General features: G+C 48.3%; 1 protein-coding gene and 1 pseudogene across 6 annotated transcripts in view; both read right to left on the bottom strand.

Annotated features, from left to right (window-relative positions):
• Positions 1-15,269, bottom strand: part of LOC119966976 (dynein heavy chain 8, axonemal-like) — a 1,648,910-nt gene that overhangs the window by 968,274 nt on the left and 665,367 nt on the right. For all 6 annotated transcript variants that reach the window (XM_038798944.1, XM_038798946.1, XM_038798947.1 and 3 more), the window contains one exon: positions 9,211-9,311. In XM_038798944.1, coding sequence (XP_038654872.1) covers positions 9,211-9,311 — 101 coding nt within the window. The remainder of the gene's footprint in view (positions 1-9,210; positions 9,312-15,269) is intronic.
• Positions 3,410-8,817, bottom strand: LOC119966775 (annotated as a pseudogene).

Genomic DNA, 15,269 nt, shown 5'->3' with positions numbered 1-15,269 from the left:
TACAACCCCAGCCGAAATAAAGTTTTAATGCCCATGATAGAGAATGGAGCTATTCTGGAATGCAAGTCTCCCATCTACTAACAACACAACAGCAGCTCTGAATGCAACCAAGTCAAAAAAGATAAATTTGCAATCAGGAAGAAGTGTGTTCTCGAAATACAATTTGATTAAGAATACTTCTCACAGGAAAACTTCAGAGAAAATCTTTGAACAAATGACCTTGTATGGACGTTCATTCCACCTTAAGTGTTTTAGATTTCACTAATTGCTTTCATAAAGACATAAACCCTACCCATCTATTATTTATTTTATCTTTCAAGTAGAATAGCTTAATCTGATTTAAAGTGTTTTTTTGTACATATAAACATTAAGAAACAGAGTTTCATGATCTAACATAAAAGTTTTTATTGATTTATTTAGAATTTTCAGCGTAGAAGGAGGCCATTCGGTCAATCGAGTCTGCACCAGCCCTTGGAAAGAGCACCCCACTTAAGTCCACACCTCCACCCTAAACCCATAACCCAGTAACCCCACCTAACCATTTTGGACATTAAGGGCAATTTAGAATGGCCAATTTACCTCACCTGCACATCTTTGGTCTGTGGGAGGAAACCGGAGCACCCAGAGGAAACCCACGCACACATGGGGAGAACGTGAAGACTCTGCACAGACAGTGACCCAAACCGGGAATCGGACTTGGGACCCTGGCGCTGTGAAGCAACATTGCTAACCACTGTGCTACCGTGTTACCCACGATGGTAAATAAACCAAGGTGATTTTCCCATCTAGAATGAGCTATAGAAATGTAAAGCACAGAATGGTTGGTTTATTGTTTATTTGGTTTATTTGGGCAGCACGGTAGCATGGTGGTTAGCATAAATGCTTCACAGCTCCAGGGTCCCAGGTTCGATTCCCGGCTGGGTCACTGTCTGTGCGGAGTTTGCACGTCCTCCCCGTGTGTGCGTGGGTTTCCTCCGGGTGCTCCGGTTTCCTCCCACAGTCCAAAGATGTGCGGGTTAGGTGGATTGGCCATGCTAAATTGCCCGTAGTGTCCTAAAAAGTATGGTTAAGGGGTGGGGGGTTGTTGGGTTACGGGTATAGGGTGGATACATGGGTTTGAGTAGGGTGATCATGGCTCGGCACAACATCGAGGGCCGAAGGGCTTGTTCTGTGCTGTACTGTTCTATGTTCTATGTTCTATTGTCACGTGTACAAAAGGGGTAATCAGCCATGGATATCCAAGGAAATAAAGGAGGGCATGAAATTGAAAGATAATGCATACAAAGTGGCAAAGATTAATGGAAAACTGGAGGATTGGGAAATCTGTAAAGGTCAACAAAAGCCATGAAAAAAACTTTCAAGAAAAGTAAGATAGATCATGAGAGTAAACTAACTCAAAATATAAAAACAGATAGCAAACATTTCTATAAATATTTAAAATGAAAAAGAGTAGCTGAGGTAAACATTGGTCCTTTAGAGCAGTGCTTCTCAAAGTGTGGTACGCGTACCGGTGCCGGTACGCGAGCCATCGTCTGCCGGTACTTGGAGTGTTTCCAGAAAAGAAAGAGACAGTAATCCCGGATTGGCTTGTTTCGCTCATTCGGCACATTGAAAAAAAAAACTGCCAGTCCACCACATCAGATAGTTTGAGATGCACTGCTTTAGAGGATGAGATGGAGGATTTAATAATGGGAAATGAGAAATTGGCTGAGGCATTGAACATGGATTTTGTGCAAGGTCTTCACTGTGGAAGACACAAATAACATACCAATAATTGTTGGCAAGCAGGCTATTGTTGTCTTCTGTGTTATAACTGTTGTAATCATGTATACTGAACATTCAGTTGTTTAACTGGAAAGATGATTTATTAACAAACAAGTGGAAAGGCTACTAAATGAATTTAGTGAATTCTCCTGGAGCTACACTAAGTGTGACCATTCTCTTGTACAATTTACTACCAACTGGGGGGTATCTCAAGTCATGTGATCGATCTATATTGCCACCGGCTGGTCAGAGGTCGCATTGCTAACTATCTACAGAACTGTACACAGGCATATCACCACATCCCCCTTCCTCTGAAGTTGTTGGTGTTTACATTCAAATATAACTGTGCCTTACAAAACATGATCTGCTTTAGAATTTTAAACATGTCATATGGACAGATGCAACTGTGTAACACACATCATGATATGCCTGATAAATTTTGAATGTGTCCCTTGTGCACAGCTTATTGGACATTGTCCGGCTGGTCTTCTGAACTTTTATCGGCTACTCGATGTCGCTTTGACTTCTGGAAGACCGGTTTTCTAGCTTGTCTTTTTTGTATCAGCAACTGGTTTAGCCTCTTGACGCAATGCATCCTGAAGACCGGTTTTCTTGCTGGTCTTCTCTACGTCATCTGCTTTTTCAATTTTCCAACGTGATGCTTCTTACTGCGTTGTTGTGTGCTTTCTTGCCTGTCGGCCACATTGCTGATACCTTCTTCTTCAGTGTCGCGGGTGCTACCCTGTCGACCCACTGTATCCGCCACTCTTCTTTTCTTCCTCTTCCTTTTCATGGGAGGGATCCTCGACCCTCAACTGCTCCTCTTTTTCTTTTTTGCTTTACTGTCATCCATCATGCTACTGGACTCTGCCACGGGACTAGTTGCTTCTGCTGATTTTGTCATAGTAACTGCTTTTGGATCGCCTACTGTGCAGGCGAACTCTGGCTTGTCTGCCACCATACCTGATTTCGGAGCCTAAGCTGGATCAAGGAGGTTTGGTTGCACCATTGGCTGCATCCAAATGCTGAGCTGCATGCCAATCACCTGGTGAAACGTTCAGTGTCGGCATACCTCAGGATGTTTGCATAGTTGCAGTCAAATCTGCAACTTCAGACACAATCTGCAAACCCTCGCACTCCGGTGTCTTGGCTGGATCAATGTCCCCAATGTCAGGCATTGCTTCTTCAGTTTGAGCCCCAATAGTGGCTCATCCTCACTTGATATGACCACTCTAGTTCATCTTTTGCTGGCGAATCGATTAGTGACTCATCTTCACCCGATATGACGATATATGCGTCATAGGGGGCAGCACGGTAGCATGGTGGTTAGCATAAATGCTTCACAGCTCCAGGGTCCCAGGTTCGATTCCCGGCTGGGTCACTATCTGTGCGGAGTCTGCACATCCTCCCCGTGTGTGCATGGGTTTCCTCCGGGTGCTCCGGTTTCCTCCCACAGTCCAAAGATGTGCGGGTTAGGTGGATTGGCCATGCTAAATTGCCCGTAGTGTCCTAAAAAAGTAAGGTTAAGGGGGGGAGGTTCTTGGGTTACGGGTATAGGGTGGATACGTGGGTTTGCGTAGGGTGATCATTGCTCGGCACAACATTGAGGGCCGAAGGGCCTGTTCTGTGCTGTACTGTTCTAATTCTAATCTTTCATTGTAGAACTGCACACAGATGCATCCATCTGCTTTTTTTGCACGTCTTTTGGTGGAGTGGTCTTGAATATTGGGGAGTCTGCTACAGGAAGCATTTCATGGGCATGAGATGATGCACAGCACATCACTGGAGCCAGTTTCTCCAGGATGGGGATTATTACTTCAGTTACCAGTCTGTTCGCAGTTGAGTTGCTCTCATCTGGTGTATCCGCCACTGCTATCTTACTTTCAGCTTCTGCATACACTAACTTAAAGGTTTCGCATTTATCGTTTTCCTGCGTAGACTGGGCGACCCTTGTGATCACCTCATCAATCCAGCCAAACACCTGAATAGTATTTCAAAGTCGTCCTCGCCCAACTCATCATCTGAATCTCCACTTTCTTTATCGTAATAAACGGGCAGCACGGTAGCATTGTGGATAGCACAATCGCTTGACAGCTCCAGGGTCCCAGGTTCGATTCCGGCTTGGGTCACTGTCTGTGCGGAGTCTGCACATCCTCCCTGTGTGTGCGTGGGTTTCCTCCGGGTGCTCCGGTTTCCTCCCACAGTCCAAAGATGTGCAGGTTAGGTGGATTGGCCATGATAAATTGCCCTTAGTGTCCAAAATTGCCCTTAGTGTTGGGTGGGGTTACTGAGTTATGGGGATAGGGCGGAGGTGTTGACCTTGGCTAGGGGGTAGGGTGCTCTTTCCAAGAGCCGGTGCAGACTCGATGGGCCAAATGGCCTCCTTCTGCACTGTAAAATTCTATGCAATCATGGTGGTCGTAATTATTATCTTGGTAATCAACAGAATCATTATCATCTACAATGACTTCTCCTGTAATGTATGACATGGCATGTGGAATTATGTTTTCAAGCAAGAAATGACCAATTTCAAAGTCAGCAGCGAGTTTTGCTGCAGAAGTTTCATCCAGCACGCTATGCTCTGGAACTTAAGGAGAACTGAAGAATTTGAAGAAAGAGTCATTTGGTACAATTTTCATAACTATTTTACCAGTACCCTGACCCTTATGCTTCTTCTTCTTTTTAATGGTTTTCAGTGTGACATTTTTTTCTTTGTTCCAGTCGGTCTGACACTCTGTGCATCCCGTGATCTCTGGTTCGTCAAAGAGCAAAAAGTCAAACTTGTCAGGCCACATCTCCATCTGGTATACTTTTGTGACTACCTCATTTGTGTAATACTCATTTGGCTCAAACTTAAACTCAGAGTGAAGCTCATTCGCTGTTCAAGCTCTGAACATTTAACGTTTACATCTTGCAGATGCTTTAAAATAGGCGCATCATATTTCTGTATCATGCCACTGAGCAAATTCACATTCTTGAAGACTGTTAACCAGAAGTCTGGAATGCCCTTTGGCTCCTCCATCTCTTCATCTGGTTTGACGTCCTCCACTTTAACTTTTGCTTGTATCTCATTGGATAGCTGCGCCATTATATTTCGTTGCCAGTCACAATGATCCTCCGTCGCAGTGCTGTCAAGAATGTACAGCTGCTGACTAGGTTCAGGGCCTCACATTCTTTCGTTCCTATGATGGACTCAGGTTTTGTGTCCACAATAGAAAATGATATGATGAGACTTCTGTTGTGTATCTCTGCTTCAAGTTCACATGCACCCAGAGTTTCAATCTCATTCCCATTGTAGTCTTCCAGTAGTCTCGTTCGATTCACGACTTTCTGGTTAACTCGCACACGACTCAAGCTGAGGAGGTTGGCCCTCGCTCCCGAGTCGAGCTTGTATTTTATTAATGTCGAATTCAGCATCACTGAAATTGTCTATTTGTCTTCGATGGTATCAGCTTCACCAGGGCTATTATCACAACTGGTCTGAAAGGCTTCTCTTTTCACATTCGGACTCATAGTCATGTTTGCAGCATGGAAACAGGCCCTTCGACCTAGCTTGTCCATGCCGCCAGTTTCTAACAATAAGCTGGTCCCATTTGCCCGCATTTGGCCCATATCCGTCTATGCCTACCCTGCCCATGTAATGTTTTTTAAAGGAAAAAATTGTACCCGCCTCAACCACAGCCTCTGGCACCTAATTCCAGTGTTCACCACCCTCTGTGTGAAAAGATTTCCCCTCTGGTCTCTTTTGTATCTCTCCCCTCTCACCTTAAACCTAGGCACACTAGTTCTAGACTCCTCTATCATTGAGGAAGAAATAGCGAGACATCTAGGGCGGGATTCTCCGACCCCCCTTCGGGTCGGAGAATCGCCGGGGGCGGGGGGGGGGGGGGGGGGGGGGGGGGGTGTGAATCCCGCCTCTGCCGGCTGCCAAATTCTCCGGTGCCAGGGATTTGGCGGGGGCAGGAATCACGGCGCGCCGGTCGGCGGCCGCTGGCAGCGGACCCCCCTGGCAATTCTCTGGCACGCGATGGGCCAAGTGGTCGCCCGTTTTCAGCCGGACCCGCTGGCATATGTTACGCCAGGTACTTACTGGCAGGACCTCACTCTGCGGGCGGCCTCCGGGGTCCTCGGGGGGGCACGGGGGAATCTGGCCCCGGTGGGGGGGGGGGTGCCACCATGGTGGCCTGGCCCGTGATCGGAGCCCACCAATCTGCGGACGGGTCTGTGCCATGGGGGCTCTCTATTCCTCCACGCCGGCCGCTGTAACAGTCCGCGATGGCCGGCGTGGAGATGAACCCCCCCTGCGCATGCGCTGGGATGACGCCAGAACATGCTGGCGCTCCGGCGCATGCGCCAACTCGCGCCGGCAGGCGGAGGCCCTTCGACGTCGGTTGGCGTGGCGCCAAGACCCTTACGCGCTGGCTGACGTGGCGCAAACCACTCCGGCGCTGGCCTAGCCCTTGAGGGTGCGGAGGATTCTGCACCTTCGGGGCGGCCCGACGCCATAGTGGTTCACGGCGCTCCTTCGCACCGAGTTGCCCGCCCCGCCGGTTTCCGAAGAATCTCGCCCCAGATCAAAATTGTCCCATTGGGAAGACCAGCATGGATCATGAAAGGCATGTCATGTTTGACTAACTTAGTGGAATTCTTTGACATTATGAGTGTGGTGGACAATGGGGAACTGGTGGATATGGTGTATTTGGATTTCCAGAAGACATTTGACAAGGTGCTGCACAAAAGGCTGCTGCATAAGATAAAGGTGCATGGGTAATGTATTAGCATGGATAGAGGATTGGTTAACTGACAGAAAACAAAGATTGGGAATAAATGGGTGTTTTTCTGGTTGGCGATCAGTGGCTAGTGGTGTGCCTCAGGGATCAGTGTTGGGTCCACAACTGTCCGCAATTTATATCAATGGTCTGGAGTTGGGGACCAAGTGTAATGTGTCAAAGTTTGCAGATGACAATAAGAAGAGTTTTAGAGGCAAGTGTGCAGAGGACACTGAACATCTGCAGAGGGATAGAGGTAATTTATGTGAGTGGGCAAGGGTCTGGCAGATGGAGTTCATGTTGGTAAATGTGAGGTCATCCATTTTTGTAGGAATAACAGCAAAAATGACTATTATTTAAAAGGTAAAAAATTGCAGCATGCTGCTGTGAGAGGGACCTGGGTGTCCTTCTGCATGAATCACAAAAAGTTGGTTTGCAGGTGCAGCAGGTAAATAAGAAGGTAAATGGAATGTTGTCCTTTATTGTGAGAGCGATGGAGTTTAAAAACATGGAGGTTACGTTGCAGTTGGATAGGGTGCCGGTGAGGCCACACCTGGAGTATTGTGTATAGTTTTGGTCTGCTTACTTCAGAAAGGATGTACTGGCACTGGAGGGTGTGCAGAGGAGATTCACTAGGTTGATTCCGGGGTTGAGATGATTAGCTTATGAAGAGAGACTAAGTAGATTGGGACTATACTCATTGGAAGTTAGAAGAATGAAGGGGGATCTTACAGAAACATATAAAATTATGAAGGGAATAGATGGGATAGAAGCAGGGAGGTTGTTTCCACTGGTGGGTGAAAGTCATGCTCGGGGAGTAGCCTTAAAATAAGGGGGAGCAGATTTATGACTGAATTTAAGGAGGAACGTCAACCCAAAGGGTTGTGAATCTGTGGAACTCCCTGCCCAGTGAAGCAGTTGAGGCTACCTTGTTAATTGTTTTTAAGGCAAAGATAGATAGATTTTGAACAATAAAGGAACTAAAGGTTTTGGTAAACGGTGGGTAAGTGGAGCTGAGTCCACAAAAAGATCAGCCAAGATCTTATTGAATGGCGGAGCAGGCCTGAGGGTCCAGAGGGCCTACTTCTGCTCCTAGTTCTTATGAGTTATTTGCCCTCTCCTTGAATTTGAACATGTGTGAAGTTGACATAATTAAGGGTTAATTCATCAGGACCAACTAGTTTGATGAGCATGAGTCTCGGGAATGTTGGAGGATACAATTACTTTCTGCATCAGGGATAGGCAAGAATAATTAGGCACTATTCCTACTCACACTGCTTCACCCCGAGATCTTATTGCCATCAGGCCTGTATACTTAAGACTCCTGGACACCCACTCCGTTAATTTTTAATTAATGGCCCACTGCCCCACTCTCTTCCTTTTGAGGCCTCATCCAGTCAGCCCCTGACGCTTGCCTCCTTCAGTCTCAACCCACCCTCCCCTCACCTCATGAGCCCCACACCCACAAGTTCTCCGACACTCATCCACTAACAGCTGACTATCTCAGCTCTCATTAAACTTTACTAACAACACAGGCAAGTGACTGACATAGTGCTCTAAAACATATTTAAACAACACTGGCAGCAGGCAGCAGACTTCAGGGGTATACACACCAGCCGCGACCCGCATCCCGGTAATTCAGCAGTACTATTTTGTACTGAAAACTGATGTTAAATAACCATGGGCTGGATTGTTCCACCCTGCCTTCCACAACATTGCCATGGGCAAGACGTGGACAATCTGGGGGCAGTACGGTAGCATGGTGGTTAGCATAAATGCTTCACAGCTCCAGGGTCCCAGGTTCGATTCCCGGCTGGGTCACTGTCTGTGCGGAGTCTGCACGTCCTCCCCGTGTGTGCGTGGGTTTCCTCCGGGTGCTCCGGTTTCCTCCCACAGTCCAAAGATGTGCGGGTTAGGTAGATTGGCCATGCTAAATTGCCCGTAGTGTCCTAAAAAGTAAGGTTAAGGGGGGGTTGTTGGGTTACTGGTATAGGGTGGATACGTGGGTTTGAGTAGGGTGATCGTTGCTCGGCACAACATCGAGGGCCGAAGGGCCTGTTCTGTGCTGTACTGTTCTATGTTCTAATTGAAAAACCCACTGACCTCGGGAGGGATTCTCTGTTCGCCGGGCAGGCGCGGCCGGAGAATCCCGCCCCATATAAAACCTGAAAATCCACCACATAACCCAGAATTACTAAATAATATTTAATGTAGCTGAAACGATCTTGCTACCAATAACACAGACATTCATTATTTTCTTCCCAAATATCTTTTTGGCTTTCATTGCCTTTGACTTGCCCCTATTCCTCTCCTGAAAACCAATTTATTTAAACCTTGGAAAATATTTTTGCTTAAATCTAATTTTTTAGCTGAACGTGACCCATCAGCCAATTTGGTTGTGCAGGTCCTTCTTGTAATGTTACAAAATTTATATTTTTTGGCGTAAGGATGATTTATTCCATTACTTTTTCTATGTTGACAATATTTTTAAAAGCTGGGACGAGAATCAAACTTTCAGTAATGTTGGCTTGCCTGACCAAGCTGCAGCCAATAATATGTGTTTCCCTGTTGCCTGCTCTCAGAAGATAAAGGGGCTGTCAGGGGTACATTTTACATTAGTCTGGAAACATTCTATTTCAAAAGTGAAAAAAAAGAATTGGTGCAAAGCAAAACTTACTTGAAGATTCTTTTTTTCAGTGCATCTAATGACAGAGATGTACATTTCACTAATGCATCGATGAAATGATGGCTAAAATATGCATAAAGCTCTTTAACATCCTAGAACACATGAAATTGATGAAACAGAAAAGAAAAATCACCTTGAGAGATGGTAAACATGTTCCTGACTATTATAAAATGAGCATTTACAAAATAGATTCATGGGGCGCAATTATTTCAAAAGATTTCTAAGAGTGGTCTTTGGTGGGAAACAACATGAGATTCCCTTTGGGTTGTTCGGTGAGATCCAGATCACAATCCACCCACATTTGGAAATGTTTTTGGAGGTTGGGGTGAACTGCGCCGCGCATGAGATGTGTGGGACCTGAGGACGTCCCAATCTCAGACTAATACTCCGGTCTCCACCCGTTCTCACTGGCAAAGACCAGCCCCTGCACCCTCTCCCTTTCTCGCTGGCTCACTCAGCTAAATCGCTGGCTTTTAAAGCAGACCAAGCAGGCCAGCAGCATGGTTCGATTCCCGTACCAGACAGGCGCCGGAATGTGGCGACTAGGGGCTTTTCACAGTCACTTCATTGAAGCCTACTCGTGACAATAAGCGATTTTCATTTCATTTTCAATACCGGGCATCAGCACCGCCCTCCCTCCAAATAGCTGGTACCAGCACCCCTGCCCCCAAGGTGAGCGACACCCACTATGGGGTCACCAAATTCCCCACTTCAGGCCTTGCGCCCTTTGGCCCCGGCCCTTGGCAGCTTCAACCTGGCATTTTGTTGCGTTGACATTTCCAGGGTGCTGGGTCAGTGCCAGTCATGTCCCCGACCGCCTGGGGGCTAAAATAAGCAACCTTCTGACAAGTTAGTCCTGTTGCCTTTGATGATTTTGACAGCTGTTCTTCAGCGAGGCGAGGACTGTCGGGCTCTGGCTTCCTTTGGCTGCCCTTCAATGGGCCAGTTATTCCCTCTGTGGGTACAGAGGCTGAGGTTGGAGGGGTCACAAGAAAAGGGGATTCGGAAGTTCCAGACAACTTCTGAGATTCCTAAGTGGATGATCCAGGGGTGTCTAGCTTCTGCTCTTTCTTCCTTTGGTGACTGACTCCTTGACGGGAAGGGGTATCTGAAGGGAGGTTGAAGTGCCCTGTCTCCCTTTCACATGCAAAGTACAAAAGTTGCCCATGGCTACCATGGTAGAGCGCAGATCTGCACAAATCTTGTCACTCCTGGAGTACACAATCTGAGAGTGTAGTTGAGGCAGGTTCAACTGAGGTAATCAAGAGGGAATTGGATTGTTATATGAAAAGGCAGAATATGCAGGGCTATAGGGAGAAAGCAGTACATAATTTGATCCGAGGGAGAGCAGGTGCAAACTCAATAGGTTAAATTGCCTCTTTCTGTGCTGTAACAATAATGAAATTCTCTCTTGTTGGAAATAATCATTGTCAAGCACTTGTGTGCCACAGGTGTTACTATCAGCCCAAAATCTAAAAGTTAACTAGGTTTTTTGCTGCATTCAGATAAGGGCTGCTTCAGTGTCGGAGGAGTAACAGATGGTACTTTTTGCGAGGGCAATGAAGAATTTAGCATGAGTTTGTAGAGTTAAAAAAGTAACTTTATTCACAATATGTAAAATGTACCAACACTTCTAGCCGGTACCACACTGGCCAGTTCTATTTATACAGCTGCACTGCAAGTGATTGCCCCCACACTCCCCCCGCATTGGGAGAGCTTATGTCCCTAAGGAACATGGGATAACCAATTGAATTTGGATTGGATTTTGTTTATTGTCATGTATACCCAGGTACAGTGAAAAGTATTTTTCTACGAGCAATTCAACAGATTATTAAGTACATGAAGAGAAAAGGAAATAAAATAAAATACATAAAAGGGCAACACAAGATGCACAATGTCACTTCATAACACTGGCATCAGGTGAAACATGCAGGGGTGTAGTGCTAATGACAGTCTCTAAGAGGGTCATTTGGGAGTCTGGTAACAGTAGGGAAGAAACTGTTTTTGAGTCTATTTGAGTGTGTTCTCAGACTTCTGTATCTATAGGATTTGGGCAAGTTATAACAATAGTGAACACTACATTGTCAATGAATATCCCCACGTCTGCGATGACTCTGTCAAAGCTGGAGAGAACTGGAAATGTAGTCAGATTTATTTTGTACTGAAGCGGTGGGGCTGGATAGGTGGCCAGTGATTCATGGAGATTGACAAAGATGCTGCGGACAGAAGAATAAAAGGCATATAAATGGGGGTGATTAAGGCTCGAGGAGTTCCAATAGTGGCACCTTCATCCCATTTTTATTTCTCTCTCTTCGGGCACTTAAGGTACCAGACCCAGGTACCTTGTGTGGTAGTATGACTAGGGGTATTATAGTTCCTGGGAGTGTCAGCTGCCATTGGTGCAGAGGGCTCGCTGCCCATTGGCCCAAGTATCATGTCCTCTGTATTCTCATTGGTCGAGAGGAAGGTAGCTCTGCCTACGAGGCGGGGTATAAGAACCCGTGTGCCCCAGCAGCCAGGTCATTTCCGTACTCCTGCTGCAGGGCACACTTCTTGCTGATTAAAGCCTTTCATTTCGGACTACACCTATGTTTCGTGTCCATTGATTGTGCATCAATTTAATCGGCAAGATTTTAAAGGATGGAGCTTTGCATCAAGCCAGAGTGTCTACGACTCAGCCCCCACGCAGCAAATGCAACAACCACATTTAAGCACTGGCTGGCTTGCTTCAACAGTTACCTTAGCATGGCGGAAAACATCCTGACGAAGGAGCAGAAACTGCACATCCTCCACTCGTGTGTCGGCACCGCCACATACATGCTCACTGAGGACACGACAGACTAGGGCATGGCTATGGACCTACTCAAAGGACACTTCATACGGCTGATTAATCAAGTCTACGCTCGGCACTGGACGAATTTTACTGTGCCCTCCTTGTGTCGGGGAGGAACTGCGGCTGCCCACAGGTATCTGCTGCTGAGCACACTGAACTCCTAATCCGAGACGCCTTCGTTGCAGGCATGCAGTCCTCGCAGATCCGCCAGAGACTGTTAGAAAGGGAAACCTGAAGCCTCATGGAGGCACGGGCCCTCGCTACCTCCCTAGATGTCTTAAACCGAACGCACACTCATACGCATCCGACCGCGCGGCGGCCCCCTGGGCAGCGTGGAATCCAGCGTCTCTGTCCCCCACGGACTCAGACCCCCCCAGGCCTGCGCCGCAGGGCGCCCCTAAAAACCTGCGGGGCCCCGCTGCTATTTTTGCGGCCAGGCTAAGCACCCCCAACAACGTTGCCCAGCCCGTTCCGCAACCTTCAAGGGCTGCGGGAAGAAAGGCCACTTTGTGGCCATCTGCCAGGCAAAGGCGGTCGCTGCAGTCCCAGGCAGCGGCCGCGGGACTCCCTCTTCGCTCTCTTCAGGGACCCCGTGCGGCCCACGGACCTCGCTACCCCCATCCCCCAACGCCACGTACGATCTCCGGGCGCCACCATTTTACGCGCCCGATGCAACGTGCGATCCCCGGGCGCCGCCATTTTGGACCCCTGACTCCACGTGCGGGGAACAGGCGCCACCATTTTGTCCACCCCCCACCATGTGTGGCCGACGGGCGCCGCCAGCTTGGATCGGCACCGAGAACCCTGCGGGTGACTACTCCCCACCTGACGAAGACTCCGACTATCTGCCACGACTCGCTTCAGTCACTCTGGACCAGTCTCGACCCCGCACCCTCTATACGGCAACAACAAAGATTTTGCTCAATGGCCATGAGATGAACTGCCTACTAGACTCCGGGAGCACAGAGAGTTTCGTCCACCCCACCACGGTGTCGAAGTCAATATTTTTCCCGCTTCTGGACTGTGATAGAAAGATTCAACAACGCTCGTTAAGAAAACAAAACAAAGCTGTATTTACGAATTACAGCTGCATGCAGAAATGGCTGAAACTTGAAGTCAGAGAGCAGTCAGTAAAAACTGCTGTTTCCTTCGCAATTCCGCGCTTTCACAGAGAATCAGCTCAATATTTATACATTATCACTATCAAGATTGTGTGACAACAGTTTAGTCAGGAATTCGATCGGAAATAGAAACATAAGCAATATCATAAAACAGGCGTCACCTTGCTGACCTTTCAGGACTCTGTCCCGTCACTCAGATCATTATTTTGTCCTTGGATGGAATGTTTAAGAGTCGGAGGAGACTTGCTCTGGCCCTATCTTGTTGTATTTAGACTGTTTTGGGTTATGACGAGTTAGTCTTATCAGAATTTGCGGAGCCCAGGCATTTCGGATCAACTTGACCTTCTCTGATCTTATTTGGGCTTTTGGTCATGCGAAGTTAGCTTTTCTTACATTGTTCCCAGTAGTTGACCAGTTTTCCCATCATGCCATTATTTACTTCGTACAACATCACAACAGTAAGACGCTACGCTCACCCTGTCTACCCGGTTAAGCAAAAAATCGCCCTGGCCTCCGGCTCTCATTCAGTACAGATCACGGGGTGTTGCAGGGTCCTCACGGTCCAGGGGAGGGAATTTAAAAATTATAGGCTATACGTCCTCCCTCACCTCTGCGCGGTCGCACTCCTGGAGTTAGACTTCCAGTGTAACCTCCAGAGCCTAACATTCAAATTCGGCGGCCCCATTCCCCCCCTCACTGTCTGCAGCCTCGCGACCCTCAAGGTCGATCCCCCGGCCTTGTTTGCAAACCTCACCCCGGACTGAAAGTCTGTCGCCACCAGGAGCAGACAGTACAGTGCCCAGGACCGGACCTTCATCAGGTCCGAAGTCCAACGGCTTCTGAAGGAAGGGGTCATCAAGGCTAGCAACAGCCTCTGGCGAGCACAAGTTCTGGTGGTAAAGACCGGAGAGAAGAATAGGATGGTCATAGACTACAGTCAGACCATCAACAGGTTTACGCAGCTGGACGCGTACCCTCTCCCCCGTATATCCGACCTGGTCAATGGGATCGCGAAGTACAAGGTCTTCTCCACGGTGGACCTTTAGTCCGCCTACCACCAGCTCCCCATCCGCACAAGCGATCGCAAGTACACTGCGTTCGAAGCGGACAGGCGGCTCTACCACTTTTTAAGGGTTCCCTTCGGTGTCACAAACGGGGTCTCGGTCTTCCAAAGGGAGATGGACTGAATGGTCGACCAACACGGTTTACGGGCAACCTTCCCGTATCTCGATAATGTCACCATCTGCGGCCATGATCGGCAGGACCTCGACACCTACCTCCGCAAATTCCTCCAAACCGCAAAGCTCCTGAACCTGACCTACAACAAGGACAACTGCGTATTTAGCACCGACCGTCTGGCCATCCTCGGCTACGTAGTGCGTAATGGAGTAATAGGCCCCGCCCGGAACGCATGCGCCCCCTGATGGAGCTTCCTCTCCCCCACTGCTCCAAAGCCCTCAAGCGCTGCCTTGGTTTTTCTCATATTACGCCCAGTCTCCTCATCCAATCAGCCACGTTCCCTCTGTCTATGGAAGCCCGCCAGGCCTTCAGCCGCATCAAAGCGGATATCGCAAAGGCCACGATGCGAGCTATCGACGAGTCCCTCCCCTTCCAGGTCGAGAGCAACATGTCAGATGTAGCTCTGGCAGCCACCCTCAACCAAGCGGGCAGACCCGTGGCCTTCTTCTCCCGTACCCTCCATGCTTCCGAAATCAGCCACTCCTTGGTCGAGAAGGAAGCACAGGCCATAGTAGAAGCTGTGCGACACTGGAGGCATTATCTGGCCGGCAGGAGGTTCACCCTCCTCACAGACCAACGGTCAGTGGCCTTCATGTTTGATAACGCACAGAGGGGCAAGATAAAGAACAACATGATCTAGCGGTGGAGGATCGAATTGTCCACCTACAACTACGACATCTTGTATCGTCCTGGGAAGCTGAACGAGCCTCCCGACGCCCTGTCCCGCGGCACCTGTGCCAAAGCACAAGTGGACCGCCTCCGATACCTCCACACGGACCTCTGCCACCCAGGGGTCACCCGCTTCTTTCACTTTGTAAAGACACGTAACCTGCCCTACTCCATCGAGGAGGTCAGGA

This window comes from Scyliorhinus canicula, chromosome 6 (assembly GCF_902713615.1).
Source record: "Scyliorhinus canicula chromosome 6, sScyCan1.1, whole genome shotgun sequence".
Lineage (NCBI taxonomy): Eukaryota > Metazoa > Chordata > Chondrichthyes > Carcharhiniformes > Scyliorhinidae > Scyliorhinus > Scyliorhinus canicula.
This window is presented reverse-complemented; position numbering and strand designations above follow the sequence as displayed.